The sequence below is a fragment of the Ursus arctos genome, unplaced genomic scaffold (assembly GCF_023065955.2).
Source record: "Ursus arctos isolate Adak ecotype North America unplaced genomic scaffold, UrsArc2.0 scaffold_2, whole genome shotgun sequence".
NCBI classification, from domain to species: domain Eukaryota; kingdom Metazoa; phylum Chordata; class Mammalia; order Carnivora; family Ursidae; genus Ursus; species Ursus arctos.
The window spans coordinates 97,597,710-97,613,758 of NW_026622874.1; the positions used below are offsets into that span (position 1 = coordinate 97,597,710).

The window sequence follows — 16,049 nt, forward strand, 5'->3', positions numbered from 1 at the left end:
ACTTGGGGGCAGTGGTGACTACTGGCACAGGGACATGGGTAGTTTGGGACAAGCAAGGCCCCTTAAGCCTGTGTTTCCATTATTCCAGCGGTCATCTGGCCCCCTGGAGGATCTGGGGTTGCAAAGAAACGCGCATCAGCTGAGGGAAGGGGGCAACTTGAGAGAATCCCTGAGGCCGTGTGAAATTTTGTACCTAAAATTTGGGACTGAAATGGGCCCAGAGCCAGGGTCCCCAATTTCACAAAGACCTGATTTCAAGGTTATGTGTGTTTTAGGGATTTGTGGGATGGAGGACACGCCAGCATGTTTCACTTAAAAAAGTTGAGACTTTTGTGAGGAGTAAATAAACATTCGGGAGAGAAGATCGAGAGGCCCCTAGAGGTAGTATTTTTGGCACACTTAAACGTCAGGCACTGTGGTACGTGCCTTACATGTAACGACTCATTTAATGCTTATGGTAACTCTATGCCCATTTTGCAGATGAGGTCACTAAGACACAGCAAGTAAGTGGTGGATGGATTCGATCCTAGGCAAACGCTCCACTCACAATGCCTGTGGGCAGTTAACCGTTGCGCTAGGCTGCTCCATACACTTAGCTGTGCGATCACGGAAGTGACTCGTGAAGGGAGACTTGAGCTCATAAAGGAGAACAAGGGACAACAAAGTAGTGGAAAGAACCTGGCTGCTTGAGTCACACACTTGGTCTGAAAACCAGCTCTGGGGGCGCCTGGCTGACTTAGTCAGTAAAGCACGCGACTCTTGATCTCGGGGTTGTGAATTCAAGCCCTGAGTTGGGTGCAGAGATTACTTAAAAATAAATAAGTAAACTTACAAAAAAATACAATAAAATCCAGCTCTGCCATTTCTTTTGTAAGCTGCTTCACTTCCTGGGCCTGTTTCTGCACTTGTAGGACGAGGGAACCATCTTTGTAAAGCTGATGTGTGGATTAGAGAAAATTCATTGTTATTATTCATGAGTGAAGGAGAGAGAGGGACTGAAGGACAGCCTAATACAAGCCACTGCCAACAGTTTCAAGAAAATGGCCAAATGTTCTAGAAAAGGGAGAATGAAGGCATGAGAAAATGCTGTCACGTATGCCGGTGATCTTTTGCTGCTTGGTTTAAGTGGTTGGGGAAGAGCTGAATTCCAGGAGCTTTAAGAGCGAGATCGGCAGCAGAGATGAGAAGTGGTCATGGTCCACTTGGTAGAGGAATTTAGTAGCCAAAAGGAAAGGACAAGGTCAAACGAAAGATTGCCTCACTCCTTAAAGCTACAGGTGTGTGCTTAGCGAAATGCACAACGGGTGTTTCGGGGTGAGGAGGAGCGGGGAGGCACCAGAGAGCGAGGCCAGGGGCTCCAGGGAGCAGGACGGACCAGACCGTGAGGCACGTCCCAGTGGCCTCAGGCTGCTGGGAAGGAACACTGAGGGGCATCTGCTGAGAGTGACGTGAAGCCATGATCAGCCTGGGGGTTTGGAGAGCAGGAGACGCCTGCAGCGGGAACCCAAGACTACGGCAGCGAAGATCTTCCAGCAGGGCAAGGGTAGAAGGCAGGTGCCACATCTGCATGTTTCCCTCGGGCAGCTGCGACGAAGGCTCAGGAAGAGAGGCAGGGGAAGCAGCCGTCAGGTTTGACCGGGACTGCAGACTGAAAAGGTGAGGAGGGAAGCTCCTGGAAGGAACCCTGACCCTCGACTCCTGTGGCTCTTGTGTGCCCTGCGGACTGCTGTAAGGTTCTAGTCCTCTCCATGCCCCAGGCGGGTTTTATCAGGTCAGGGCCAGAATCTGCCTCAGGGCCCATCCTCCACAGCAGTAACCAAGTTCAAGAACATACTGGATCTCTCCCCGTTTCTGCCTGCTCTGTCCCTCACTTTGGTTCTCTGGAATCACTTCCTAAAATAATCACCTGCCCACAAGCCCTCACTTCAGGTTCTGCTGTCCGGGGGGCCCAGGCTAGGACAGTGGCCCAGGAAGAGGTGAACTTCCCCTGAACTGGGATTGCACTACGAAGATCAATGAGGAAAAATACATTTCCCCCCCCACATGTGCCACCTTTTACTTACTTCAAGTTAAAAAAACCCTGCGTATTCCACTACAAATTGTTTATTCCACTGCTGCCCTGGAAAGCAAGCAGAGCACAAGTTAGTGTTCCTTAAGGACCCTGAAACCAAAGCAGATAGAACATTCTGTGCCTCGATTCTGGTTTCTAAATAGGGCGAATAAATCAATTATTTAAATGAGACAAAGTAAAAAAAAAAAATCAAATGGAGTTTGTTTCACTCTGTTATGCAATCACAAAACCAGGTTATTGGGCGAGAGGTCACCGTGTGAAGGTCTGAACTATCAGATCACATGCCGACCATTAGGATGTTCAGTGTTCTCTGAGTTTCATAAATGGTCAAAGGTCGTACTTTTTTCTGAGTTTCTAAAGGTTGTACTATAATAGTTCCATCTTCTAAGAAAATCATGTTTGGGGTGGGGGGATGACTGAAAGCTACTTTACTCCATGGTTTTTCATCTGGTTGGCCTCCTTCTGAGAAGCTACCTAGGATTCGAAGCTCCCGTGAAGGAGGAGGGCCTGCGGGTCGCGGGTCCGGTGTTTACCTTTGAAAATATGCTTTTTTGCCTCATCCGGAATGTGTGCATTTATGCAACCAAGAGTGAGAAAAAACGCATGCCGCCAACATTGCCACCTAGAAGTGATAATTTATTGTTTTACCGTGACCCAGAAGAGAAACGACATAGAGATTTATCACAATTCCCCACAATTTCCTTCCCCATCTGCTCTAACATTTGTCAGACACCACCGGCCTCCTAAAATGGACCACTGACTACAAACGCATGTAAATGGTACTTTGCTGCCATTTCTCATGATGGAAACTTCAGTCCTCCATCAAGTTTTCAAATTATTTCCAATAAAGGAGTTCCTTAGCTTTTTAAAAAACCAACCACTTGCCCTCTAAGATTCCATTATTTATTCAAAGAAGCCTTCCTAGAAAGGTTAATGAGGATTTTAAATGAACAAATTCAATTTAAAAATCACTTACTGAACATCTACCAAGCATCTGGACTCTTCTAAGACTAGCGAAATCAAAGGCCAGGTTTCAACAGCAATAACTTAATTCTGCGGGTATACAAAGACAAGTTTCTTCTTTTGGTCTAATTTATTCTAAACTAAGAAACTAGGGACTGACAAAACAGGAAAGGTTTGTCTTCTCCAGTCTACAGATAAACAAGACAATGCCTGAGTTAGCTCTCTATATAGATTTAGGCTTATCATGTTGACCTGGTTGTAATAATCTATATTTAACTACAAGTTAATAAAAATACATATGTTCATTTTAAAATAATTGCTGATTTTGCTTGCAACACCCCCCCTCCTTAGCCTTAAACTCGTATTATTTTTAGACCAATTTTCCCGCACAATCACTGTCCGCTGCCCCCTCCCCCCATCTATTTGTTCTCACGGAAGCAGCCCTGCTGCGAGCAGAAGCAGCTCTAAGCCTAACATGCTTTGTCCTTGCTAGGGCGGAAAGAAACCTTACCTAAACTGTTCAGAGGCTGAGGTGAGGGGGAAGGCAAGCGAGCAACACACCTGAGTCGGGGCGACTGCAGCTGCCTCGTCCCTTCCCTGGACCCAAGGAACTTAAAACCCAAATCTGAAACTGGAATGACATCCGAGTTTTAATGCCACCTTTCAATCATTCACAGGTCTCATTTTTTTTCTTCGTCTCTTAAAACAGCCTCACTGCTTAATGAGTGCTTGCGGAAGGGAGAAAGTTTAACTTGAAGACCAATTCGCTTTGCTGACTCCTGTGTAACTTAAGTCTTAAGTGAGCCACGATCCTTTACGTAAATGGAGGGGAGAAATCTTAAAAGACTTAAAGAAAAAAAACGCTGTTACAATAACATTGTTCAGAAGTCAACCTAATGCCTCTCCTTACCTTCCACTGTTGCAGGATAAAGAGAAAAACACGAGGTTTGCGGTATCCGCTGTTAAACAGAACCAGACAATACGAAACTCAGTTCTCATGTTAAGACATTCTGTCGAATGAGATGTCCAAAGTATTTCTCCAACTTTTGTGTGACCTGTCGAATTGGAGATGGCTTAGCCTCCCTATAACTTCAAGTTTGTTTTACAAAGCTTTGAAAAGTAAAACAGATAATTTCATCTTCAGATAGAATAAAAAAATTTGAGTAGCAAAATAAGTAACTGCTTTTAAATGTACAGTAGTGTGTCCATTCTAAAAACAAAACCTAAACCTATGTTAGGAAAACTTTTCAAATAATGCTTTTTATTGAATTCTCCAGTAGTAGTTGAAATAAAAATCTACTCTAACATCTACGAAACGATCTATTTATACCACTTAATTTCTTCTTCTCTGATTCTACGTTTCACTTTGCAACCTGCAGACCTTCATTTGGTTTCCCAGACGGGGAACCCAGCCCCCTCATAAATATTTCGGAGAAGTTGCTCAGAGTGGGACACACAAAAATATGGCTCCTCTGGCCCGGTATTGCTGTCACCGTTTGACTATGTTTTAATACTGTTACTCCAATTCGCATAATGAATCTTCCACGAGGATGGTAGGGTGAACCTGGTTAGCTAGCTTCCCATGGGGACTTCAGGGTGACCAGACCCTGGAATAAAAGGTGATCAACTCTAGGATAAAAAGGAGGAAAAAATTCCTTCACAGCTATGAATCTTCAGAAGCCTTTCAATAGTCGCGGGGAAGGAACAATCGGGGAAGGGAGTGGAGGGCAGGGAAGGTAAACAGGAGCCCAGCCAAAGGGAATACTGCAAAATGCTTCTCCACCCTTGTCAGAAAAACTTCCTGCCATGCCAGGAAGGAACTGGATGCACCCGTGCCTATTTTCCAGGAAAGAGCCCAACTTGGTGCTTTGCTACACCAAATTTCCTAAGCACGAAGATTAGTTAGTGGGGGAAGGACTATGGTTTTCACAATCTGGTCAGGTTAAGTGGTCCCACTGGCCTTGCCAGGGCACTCCCCACTCTCAATTCACAGAGAAGCCCCCCACCCCCCACCCCCGCCCAAGCTCCTAGAACCCATTTTCTTTGCCTGGAATGGTGAGCTGGCAGCTAAGGGGTCCACTTTCTGGCTTTGAAGAGAAAATGCTCAGGAAGCTGCAGACGTTTCTAGGAACTGTTTCAACTTGGAGCCCTATTAACCTGTCTCCCCTAAGGAATCTCCCAATTTCCTCTCCTGACTTGGTTAAGCACCAAACTATGAAGGTTTTCTCTCATTTTCCCCCTCCTCAGGTCTGTAAACTGACTTTTTGTCTATACCCACATCACCTCCCCTTCACTACTCCAAAACTTTGCTCTTTTGGAGTAATGTGTTCTGTCAAATAGATTAAAATAAAATACATTATCTGCTTACAGGGAATATACAGAATAACAACCGGGGTCAGAGGTACAAAACACGGACACTGACACTGTGGTCGTACAAAATATATAGAAGTCCCCAGCATGAACAATTTTGCCTTCTGTTTAGCATTTCCCCACATTTTTTTTTTCTTCTGTGGATCCTCTGGAGTTATGATTGAGCCTCCTCTGCAGTGTTTCTTAAATTCATTACATGATTGGAACATACTGACGGAATTCGTTTTCTGTCCAAAGCGATGAGTGGTACACATGAAAGTTTTCCTCACATACAATATTAATAAAGTTTATTTACAGTGTAAGCTTTCTGATGCTAAGGGCTGAGATGGGATGGAAGGCTTTGCCATACGTATCGCATTCATGAAGTTCTTCTCTGGAATGAATTCTCTGATGTATGTGAGATGTCAACTGTCACGCACGTCAAACACGGCGAATTCTCTGTACAAAAATTTAGCACAGTCTCACTTTTATGCCTTTAATAAAATACTAAGTGTCTTACCTATCGAGATGCCTCACAGATCTATATTCTCAGGCTGTAGCTTTGCCTGCCGGGAGCAGAACAAATTCCCCACGATCTGAAGAATTTCACTTCTCTCCCTGGCAGGTTTATTTAAGGTATATTCTTAAAAACCCTTCAAAGACTTCCATTAGGTCAACTAGCATGCTAATGGTTAACTACGGAGTACTTCAGCTGTTAACAGACTTAGCCGGTCAAGAACTTCCGAATGTCCCGACGCTAATGAGCTGTGTAAGCCTTTCGGACCATGACCCAGTTACACTTCGCACTGGGCAGCAGATAAATGGACGCGACGTGAATGGTTTTAATCAACGGCCGGAGCCTGGCTTCTTCAGAAAACGCATTTTCAAATGGCCGCTTGAAGGAGTGTGTCTGACTGAATTTGCAGAACACGAACGATGGCTGCATGATGTCAGCACGCAGCTGTGGCTAAAGAAAGGCCATGTGGAACCAACCGAAGTTCGCTGCCTCTCCGGAACAGTCGGCGCTCTGACGGGTGCCCAAGCTGAAGCACCTCTGTTCTCTCAGGGCCTCCCGGGGGCAAGTCTGTGCCGCCGAGCACCAGTGGTTTCGTGTGAAGCTTCCACTGCGGCTCACTTTTGGAAGAAAACCGTGACAGCACTTAAGTCTTCCACCTTCGTTTACTATAAAAAGCCAGTCAGGTTTACTCTTCTGGAGCATCTCCTCTGTTTCTCTGAAACCGGATGGATGGAATTCTCCTGGTTACCAGCGGGCTTCCCTGAAGTGTCTGCAGGCAACACTGATGGAACTGCTTAGAAGCTCCAGGGCAGTCGTGGTTGGTCCCAGTTGTAAAGACAGGCCGAAGAACGACTGCTGCGCAGAACTGTAGTTTGGTTGGAGCGGAGGCCACGGTTGCCCCCACCTCTCTGGCTCCCCAGGACGCCATGCCGTCTGGTGGGCTCGAGTTGTCGGTCAGCGGACAACTGGGGAAGGATGACAGTTTTAGTTGCCTCTTGAGGGAAAAACTCAAATGCTATGTGGGGTTCTCCTGGTAGGGGGAGAGTCTTCGGGTCTGCTCTTAGTCTAAGTTCCTGCAGGGCTGTCCGCCATCACTTGCGCATTCTCGCGAGCAGAGACCTCTCTACCCAAGTCCCCGAGGACTGCCTGTGTTGCCAATGATACCTGGGTCTCCCGTGCGTGTATCCGAGAACCGTCTGTCATTAGCTTCTAGGCAGCCGAGTGCTTCCCCCTGCACAGACGATGGAAAAGATCAGTTTCATAGCCTCCCCTCAGTCTCCAGGGACGAGAAACAGGAAAGACCCTGTGCAGTTCAACTATGATACGACCAACCGCACCTCAGCTTGTTGGTGAACTTCCCAGAGCAACAAACACGTTGGGTAATTGCCAGCTAATGGTATCAAATGCCTTTGCAAAGCTTCTGCAAAGTGTGGGGGAAAAATCCACTCTACACCTTTCCTTGTTCTGAAAATCAACAAAAAATCACATCTTCTGCACTGTATCATTTAGTTACAAATGATTCAGAAAGTGCCTAAATGATCGTGTTGTTCATCAGCTGACTTAAGAGAATTCTGGCTAAGATCTTTCACCACAGAAAGAGGTCAAGACGCGGCCTTAGTCAAAGTTCCTATTTTTCTTAAGATGATGACGAGAGAGTCGTTTCTGACATTCCGTGGTATTTACTCACAGATCTGTGTTTAGAAGAGTCTATGCAGGCAGCTAGCCAGCGGCTTTCTTTTATATTCAGGATAAAAAGAGTGTCAGACCCTGGAGCTGTAGCATGCTCGGGCTCCGAAGGTCCTCTTCAAAAGCTGGGCCAGGCTACCCAACTTCGGGTGCTCATGATCCGCACAGAGCTTTACCGTAAGCACAGAAGTCCTGGTACAAGCCAGGTATACTGAGTGCCTCTTTCGTGTTCAGCACTGTGTCCAGTGCTGTCAGGGATAGAGATCCCCTGATGATCGAAGCAGCTCTTTGGGGAGGGGGCGTGATGAAAACTTTCATACAACGAAACGGCGGAGGATTAAAAGACAGTCTACAATCAATCAAGTGCTAACTTGTGGAGAAATGCATTTCGGAGTGCGATAGTGCTAAGGGAGAGAAGGGTCTGGAATCATTGTTGCCATGTCAGTAGAATTTATCTCAGCGATGAGGATAGAACCATCTACATTTGTTGCGATCCTTTGGAACTGTAGACTGGTGCACATACCCTCTTTCAGGAAGAGCTAGAAATCTTTGGTTTGATACCGATCAGCACAGTCCTAGATTTCTATAACTTTGGCAGGCTACCAGTGATCATATATATAACTTACTGTATATATAACTAGTTTGAGCAGCATGTCCCAATGCAGTTTGTTTTAACGGTTCCTCGTTTTTGAAAAATAAGGTTGGCCAAGTAGCGCTTGTTTGCGGCAAGCAGCTTCAAAACCCCGGTATCGCTTTCACAGAGCCAATCTTAATCTTTCAATTCTACATGGTGGTTGCTGAGTCCGAGCGCGCCTTAAAGATATCCTCATTACTGAAAAGCTTGACATTTGACTGTATGTGTGCTTTTATCTTGCATGGAAATATCGTGTGGATTCTCCATAGGACTAGCTTTTCCCTGCAGGGGCCGTGTGAAGGATTACGTGCCCACAGACGACGCAAAGGCGGAACACTGCTTATGAACTACAAGGATCCTGAAGTGTGATTTTTTTCCTTTTAATCTGTTGAGGCCCTCTTTTTTTCCCCCTCCGTGGGCACACATCTCTGAAGTAATTTTGGAAACAAAAGGGGGAAATGGCTTGTTGACGAATCCTCGAATCCTCGCTTTACACACAGCTTTTCAGGAATGCGCCGAACGCGTCGAGGGAGGCGGGGCTGTACTCGGAGGTTCGCTCTCTGGTGTGGATCCTGTGATGCAGAGTGAGGGTCGAGCTCCGGGTGAAGGCCTTGCCGCACTTAGTGCACTTATAGGGCTTTTCTCGGGTGTGAATTCTCCGATGCAAAATAAGGTACGAGTTTCGGTTGAAAGCTTTTCCGCATTCACTACATTCATAGGGTTTCTCCCCCGTGTGGATCCTCTGATGTTTAGTAAGGTCTGAGCTCTGGCTGAAGGCCTTCCCACACTCGTTACATTCATAGGGTTTCTCTCCAGAGTGGATTCGCTGATGGAGAATGAGATTCGAACTGTGACTGAAGGCTTTGCCACACTCGTTACATTCATGAGGTTTCTCTCCTGTGTGAATTCTCTGATGCAGGACCAGGTTTGAGTTAAGACTGAAGGCTTTCCCACACTCGCTACATTCATAGGGCTTTTCTCCAGTGTGGATTATTTTATGGCGAATAAGGCTTGAACTCCTCGTGAAGCATTTACCACATTCATCACATCTGTGAGACTTTGCTCCCGTTGGCGCTTCTTCAGGGGCGTTAAAGTTTGAACTCAGACTGAAGCTTCTTCCCAAACCTTTACCCTTCTCCCTTGGACCTCTCTCTCCCGTGGTGGTTTTTTTTTCCTTGACTGTAGCTGGCCCCGGATCTCTTTTTTCTCTTCCAGTTTTTTCCTCAGGGTTTCTCTGCTGCCTTTCTCCTGTTCTGCCCTGCTGTTCACGTTTTTCTCCAAAATCTTTCTGGAATCTTCCTGCTGTCTCCCCATGTGACGCTGAGTCTTCTGCGATTTCAGCCTTTGAGGTTGACTCCTCATTTTCATTCCTGTTTTCACAACCTGACACAATAGAAAATACAAATGGCACCATTTTCTTTTGAATATGTGGGTTAATCAACTGACACTGTTTTCCTGGAAGCTTCTACATGCCTGCAAAATGACCTCATAGTATTAACTGGGGATAAAACTGGAGAAAAACAGGGGGAAAGAATCGGGACAACAGGGAGTAGAGCTGGGGAAGGAGAGGGCGGGCTGAGTGGGAGGACAGCAGAGGGAGCATGGGGTGAGGGCGCGGGGAAGAGAAGAGGGAACAGAACCAGTTAGGGAAGGAAGGGATGAGGAAAGAAGGAACATAAGAGGTCACAATTCACAGTTTTAGGATTTGGTCACCCAATAATTAATATGAAGGAATACACATTAAAAAAAATCATGTTCTGTTTCTAAAATATTAAGTGTGAGTTTGAACAAAGAGAATGGACAGGTCCCTTCTAGAAACGGAAAGCGTTACTAGTCCACAAAGGAAGGCATATACATAGTTAACAAAGGAAAAGTGAATACTCCGATTCTGTGAGGTTTTTATCAAGTTCACGGTTAAGGGACAGCACAGGAGCTCTGGACTTGGCGGGTTACATGGGTCTTCAGACACAGGAATTTCTCTCCTCTAGCAAGAGCAGCACAGAGCTGACAGTACTCAAGTATTAGAGACGAGGGTGAGGAAGTTGGCTGGGGCATCAGTAAACGTAATTGAAACCTTCACTGACAGACCACTGAGAATACCTGAGAACAGAAAAGAAACTGAAAACAATTCTGGATATGGGCCATGAAGGAGATGATGTAGAAAACTAAAATCTCACAAATGCAAAGCTGATCCTGTCATTTGGCCACCAGCACGTTAAGACACTGGAATGCATCTTTACTGTAGTCTGCTAGATTCCGTGTGTCATTATTTTCAAATTGAGAGTGAAAACTGTTCAATGAACATGCACTATTTTATAGCTGTTTACACTTATCTAGGAAATAGATAAATTTCCCAAGAGAAAATCCCCAAGTTACTGCGACTCTATTCTTTATGTAGTTGGCTTTAAGAGCCCTTTCCAAGTGGGTCTGCATTATCCCAAAGAGGCCCCCGAATGCAACCACGGAAAGCTGAATAGTATCTAAGCCCCGACTTTAGTGATGAAAGCACCACAAATACTGAACCAATCGGAAGAAGAGGAAATTGGTCCACTTCTTTTGAATGCCAAGCCAAAGTCCTTGGTTATTGGGATAATTCCCAGACTGTCCCCAAGTTTTGTTTGCTTTTTGAAGTTATCACGGGGTAGGTAATACCCAGCTCAGAAACACAGATCAGTTCTTTGGCTTAATTTTCAGAATCTGGTCCGAAGAGCAAGTACCAAGAAACTATCGCCCGGTTAGGTCTATGGTTCAGAACAAAACCTGAGGCTTCTTCAGTCCCCTTCACTCCCCCTCCCTCTGCCCTCCCCAGGCAGAAGCTGCACTGTGGAAGTCGCACCGTCCCACGGCACAACTTACTTGAGAGCTGCTTTGCGGTACTGTCTGCCAGGCATTGAGGGAAGGGGACAAATGGGAATGTTTGTCAATCGTGTCACCTTGTCTTATCTGGCTGATGCCTCTGAGGGCTTGTTCTTGTTCTTACTACACGTCCGGGAGCAGACCTCTCCACGGAAGATCACCGTTAGGTTGGGACACGGGGAATCCTAATCGTGAGGGAGGTCACAGGCCCAAGTCATGAGTAATTACACAAAGCTGCTGTGGAGCCACGCTCACAGGATGGAAGAAGACAGAAAGCCCACGGAAGGATGCCTGTGAAGTCCAGGAATGCGGTCCTAGGTTAGGATTAGACTGATGATCAGGTCTCGCCCGGACCTCTACCACCGGAAATACAGATGCCATCCCCTCGACAGAGGCACCTCCATTACAAGCAATGGGGACTGGAGAAGAATCCTAGGTATCAGAGTGGTTGAAGAGGTGAGAGCTCAGAACATAAAGAGTATTTTTGACTTCAAACAGCAAAAACTACCTAAAAGTGAAAAATCCACTTGGAACTGGGGACTCACAGTATCAGGCTTTGGGGGTTAAATGAACACAAACGTGCTCCTTCTCTACCTGGCCTGAAGAAAAGGGGCTCGGTAGTCTCTCAATCCTTGTCAACTCTCAACTGAACACATCAGAGATCGCACAACTAATGAAAAAAAGACGCAAAACAATCTTAGACAATAATCCTGCAACAGTCTTACCCTGGGAAAACACGTTCCCATAATTCTCCTGCCTGTTGTCCCTATTGAGATTCCTCCGAGCCAGGTTCTGACATCCCCATTCCTCCAGGATGAGGGACACGGCCATGTCCTCGATCTTCACCATTGCCTGAAATAATATGAGATCCCCACACTCAGTTCTCCCAAAGCTCAGGGACAATCCCATCACCCAAACAAACTTGGAGTCAGGGACAGAGTTGACTGCAACCTACGGGATACTGGGAAAGAAAAGGTGGTCATGCCAGGCTGTGGTGGATGGGGAGGGTGGGAGTGGGGTTACTCTGTGGGAAGGGGCATCAAGATTGTGTCCCGGGTGGAGAGAGCTGAAGAGCTCCAGGAAGAGACGCAGACACGAGGGTCTCAGGAAGGCAGGGGGCCCACTGCTCACCTGGGGGTCTGCCGCGAATAGTGCAGATGCCATCGCCTGGTCTCTGGGGCCCCCCTCGTGAGGAGGGGCAGGAACGTGGGTGGCAGGGAGAGCTGAGGGAGGAGAAAGGGGCTGTGAGTAAAACCAGCTCTACTCTGGGCCTCCCCTCCAAGAAGGGCCCAGGGCACTCGCTTTCCTGCCCCAGAATGTTCGATGTTCAGTGTTCAACTACAGAACAGGTAACTAACTACAGAGACTCTAACGAAGAAAAAGCACGACCTCTGCTTCCCCAGACTTTTAGGCAGGGGTCACAAGGAGTCCATAAAAGGGTCCTTAAAATCCCCTGGTCCAATCCCTTTAGTTTAAAGAGGGGGAAACCAAATGCCAAGGGAGTGAATGACTTGCCTAATGTCACACAGCTAAGAATGGCAGACCCAGAATTACAACCCGGCTTCCTGTCCTCCCTTACCAATGGGAGTGGGTAACTTTCGGCTCATGATTCAAGTCTGGCTCACAATTTAATTTTCTCCAGTCCAAGGAACAGTACCAGAGCGTCACAATCTCATTCAGGTGTGGAAAATACAACACAAGCATTAACAACCTTTAGGAGTAGTATCTTGAAACACAGGGCATGAAGGGGGTCTTTTCTGGTCATTTTTTGTCCTCCTACTTTTCTCCCTCACTTAGCCACAGTTTTTTGATCAAACACATACAAGGTTCAAATGTTGATGAGACATTTAGTAGTACGCAGAAGTGTGGCTCGGCACTGATCTAATTAATGCAAGACGTCTATCAGACGATCACACAAACGGCAACGTGTAAGAACAACTATACCCATTTTTAACCACAAAATTAAAATCTTCCCTTGCCAAGTAGTATTAGATTTGGAAACGTTACTGGATAAACAGATGGGGTTACTGAACTGCAAAGACATAAGAGAAATGAATTTGAAACTGAATTACTAAATCTTGTGACTATTTCAGACCATATCGTTGTAAGACAAGCTAAAGCAAAATGTGCAGAAAGACCAAGTATCTAGCATTTTAACCTTCCAAGAATTAGGAAAGACGCTGGAAGAGGAGTACTGCTGGGAGGGAATTAAGAATAAATGCATAAGGCTGAATTCCCTGGAGAACTATTTACTATCAACTCCACGTGCCAGGGTCTCTAAAACTGCTACTCTGGCGACAGGAAGCTTTAATCTGGCACTGAAAACTACAAATGGCCTCTTCAACTTTCTGATTTTCCCCTTGTGGAGTGTGGGGAGACCTCGCAAGCCCTGTCCCGGACATGAGTGGGACCGGATGGACACTGGTGGACCAATCATGTCAACGCGCTGATTTGCAGATTCCTCCAGAACACACAGAAGAGAATGTTTTCTGAAGCTCTAATATTTCCGCCTTAAGTGTCAGCACAAATGAACACACTGGTTAAGGAACGTGCCTTCTTGAAAACTGGACTTTTAATATGTTGTTTTTACTGATATTCTATGCACCTGCTTTGATTCTTAAATTGGATAAAAATATTGCTAATACTTCCCTCAAAGAAAAAAAAATTAACCGATTTTTATATATGACCTTGAAATGATTTTTTCCCTCATGTTCCTCAAACAAAAACAAGATATTTTTTCCATCCTTTCCCCACTGTTTGAAATTTCTGAAAGCTAGAAAAAGAGGCTCTACAACATTTTTATACATTTTAAATAAAATGAATTTAACAAATGATCCTTTTCAAGGTAGCTTATGACATTAACCAGAGTGTCTCAAAACCCAGGCTGGAAATATACTACCTCTCTTCCCAGCAATTTCCTATTAAAAAAAAAAAAAGAAAAAAAAATCTGCTGGGCATTCAAAATGCTAACAATTCCAAGAATAATGTAATGTCCACCCAAGTTCATGACATACATTTCATTTACCTTCTCAGTAACATTAACTCCTGAGGTTGGTCTGTAAGTTAGATATCCCCGCAATATTTTAGTAATAATGACAATAATGTATAATGATAAAAAACAATCATGCTTTTTTTTTTTTTTTTTTTTATTACAAGCCCTCAACAACACAGAGAGGGCATCCCCATCCCGAATAGTTTGCTTTTCCCCACATGAAACCTTGCTTCTTACCGCGTGACTGTAAGAGGCGAGGTTTCCGAGATGAATGCTTGAAATGGGACTGGGTGGCCTCATGATGAAGGTCAAAGCTCGAGGACTCCTGCACTGGATCCAGAGGCACCATCCCCCTTGCGAGCATCTCAGGTCCATGAACTTGACCCGGGACCTGAGGACAAACAGGGTGGGCTTATGGGTAAATCACTTTTTAAATAGGAATTTACACAAAAAGAGGGTAAGTGGGCCAGTGGATGCAGGAGAAGGCGGCCAGCACAGCTTTCCGCACCCAAGCAGAGCAGAAAGAGTAACCACCACAAGGACGACTCGTGCCAGCTTTCAACTGTAACCTACTCTTGGCTCCAGGCTTAAAGCCCATGCGCTGCGTGCACACAGTCGGTTTCACCCCTTCTTACCTGCTGTCCTGATAAATCAAGCTCCAGATCTTCCAGAAGGGTCACGGCCTCCTCCCCACTATCGGGACGGTATTCCTGCAGCCAGACTTGGAGCTCCTTGGGCAGGATGGAAAGGAACTGCTCCAGCACCAGCAGCTCCAGGATCTGCTCCTTGGTGTTGATCTCGGGTCGTAGCCACTGATGACAAAGTTCCTTCAGTCGACTCAGAGCCTCTCGGGGCCCAAATGTGTTCTGGTAACAGAAGTGCCTGAACCGTTGGCGGAAAATCTCTGGGTCGGGAGGAGGCGTCTCCTGCAGGCTGGAATCCTGCCCCCACATGTGGTCTTCTTCATCTTCCTCTTCTACCTTCACTATTACGATCCCGTCCTTCTCCTGGGCGGCCTGGGGGGACAGACCCGTGGCTTCCCTGGACTCTGCAGTCATCATTCAGGCTCAGGGGGCGGACTTGATCCAAACAGGGTCTGTGCTCTCCTTCCTGGCTTAGGAGATGTTTGCTGATATGTTTCGGTGCTGTTCCTGACACAGTGAACAAAATTATTAGTACCTTCATGAAAAGTGACTTGTGTTAGCACCTCACACAAGGCACTGAAAACCCCTCTGAACAGCAAAAGAAAAAGCCTCCAGAGGCACACTGTTTTCACTGTCACTTCATATATTAACGTTTGCAGAGGGGATCCTGGCTGCCTCGGTCGGGAGAGCAAGTGACACTCTTGATCTTGGGGTTGTGAGTTCGAGCTCCACACTGGGTGTAGAGAGTACTTACAAATAAAATCTTAAAGGGGTGCCTGGGTGGCTCAGTCAGTTAAGCATCTGACTTAGGCTCAGGTCATGATCCCTGGGTCCTGGGAATCCCAGCTCAGCAGGGAGTCGGCTTCTTCCTTTCCCTCTGCCCCTCCCTCCCTCCACCCGTGCTGTCTTTCTCTCTGGTAAGTAAAATCTTAAAAAAAAAAAAAAAAAAAAGAGTCTGGAAAGAGAAACCTCCAACAGACCAATTCCACCGTTGGGGTGTCTGGCTGAGTCTGAACACCTAACCTCCGGGGGGAGGCAGGTTATGCCACCATGTTTTACAGCACTCAGCCCAGCGAGAGCCGAGTGTTAGCAGGGTGCCAGGCACCTGGCTTCAAGCAGTACACCCATCATCTTACTTCCTCCCACAACGGCCCTAGCAAGGAGGCACAACCGCTAGCGCCATTCATAGACGGCGGGTTGCGACTGCCATCAACACCTCCCTTGGTTCAAAGCCAAACTGTCCCATGTCACCAAGTGTGTCCCAAGGAAAAAGTGGGAGCCTCCCTCCCCCACGCAGAGCTGCCAAAATGCCCTTATTTCACTTGCTCACTTTTAGG

The 16,049-nt window shown here is 46.3% G+C and overlaps 1 protein-coding gene across 1 annotated transcript in view; it reads right to left on the minus strand.

The window, feature by feature from the left end:
* The window catches only part of LOC113267890 (zinc finger protein 3), a 58,659-nt gene that overhangs the window by 33,878 nt on the left and 8,732 nt on the right, over nucleotides 1-16,049 (minus strand). The window contains exons 2-6 of the mRNA XM_057315219.1: nucleotides 14,704-15,219; nucleotides 14,306-14,459; nucleotides 12,208-12,299; nucleotides 11,802-11,928; nucleotides 8,859-9,603 (exon numbers count right to left, since the gene is read on the minus strand). Of these exons, the coding sequence (XP_057171202.1) occupies nucleotides 8,859-9,603; nucleotides 11,802-11,928; nucleotides 12,208-12,299; nucleotides 14,306-14,459; nucleotides 14,704-15,129 (1,544 nt within the window). The 5' untranslated portion in view covers nucleotides 15,130-15,219. The remainder of the gene's footprint in view (nucleotides 1-8,858; nucleotides 9,604-11,801; nucleotides 11,929-12,207; nucleotides 12,300-14,305; nucleotides 14,460-14,703; nucleotides 15,220-16,049) is intronic.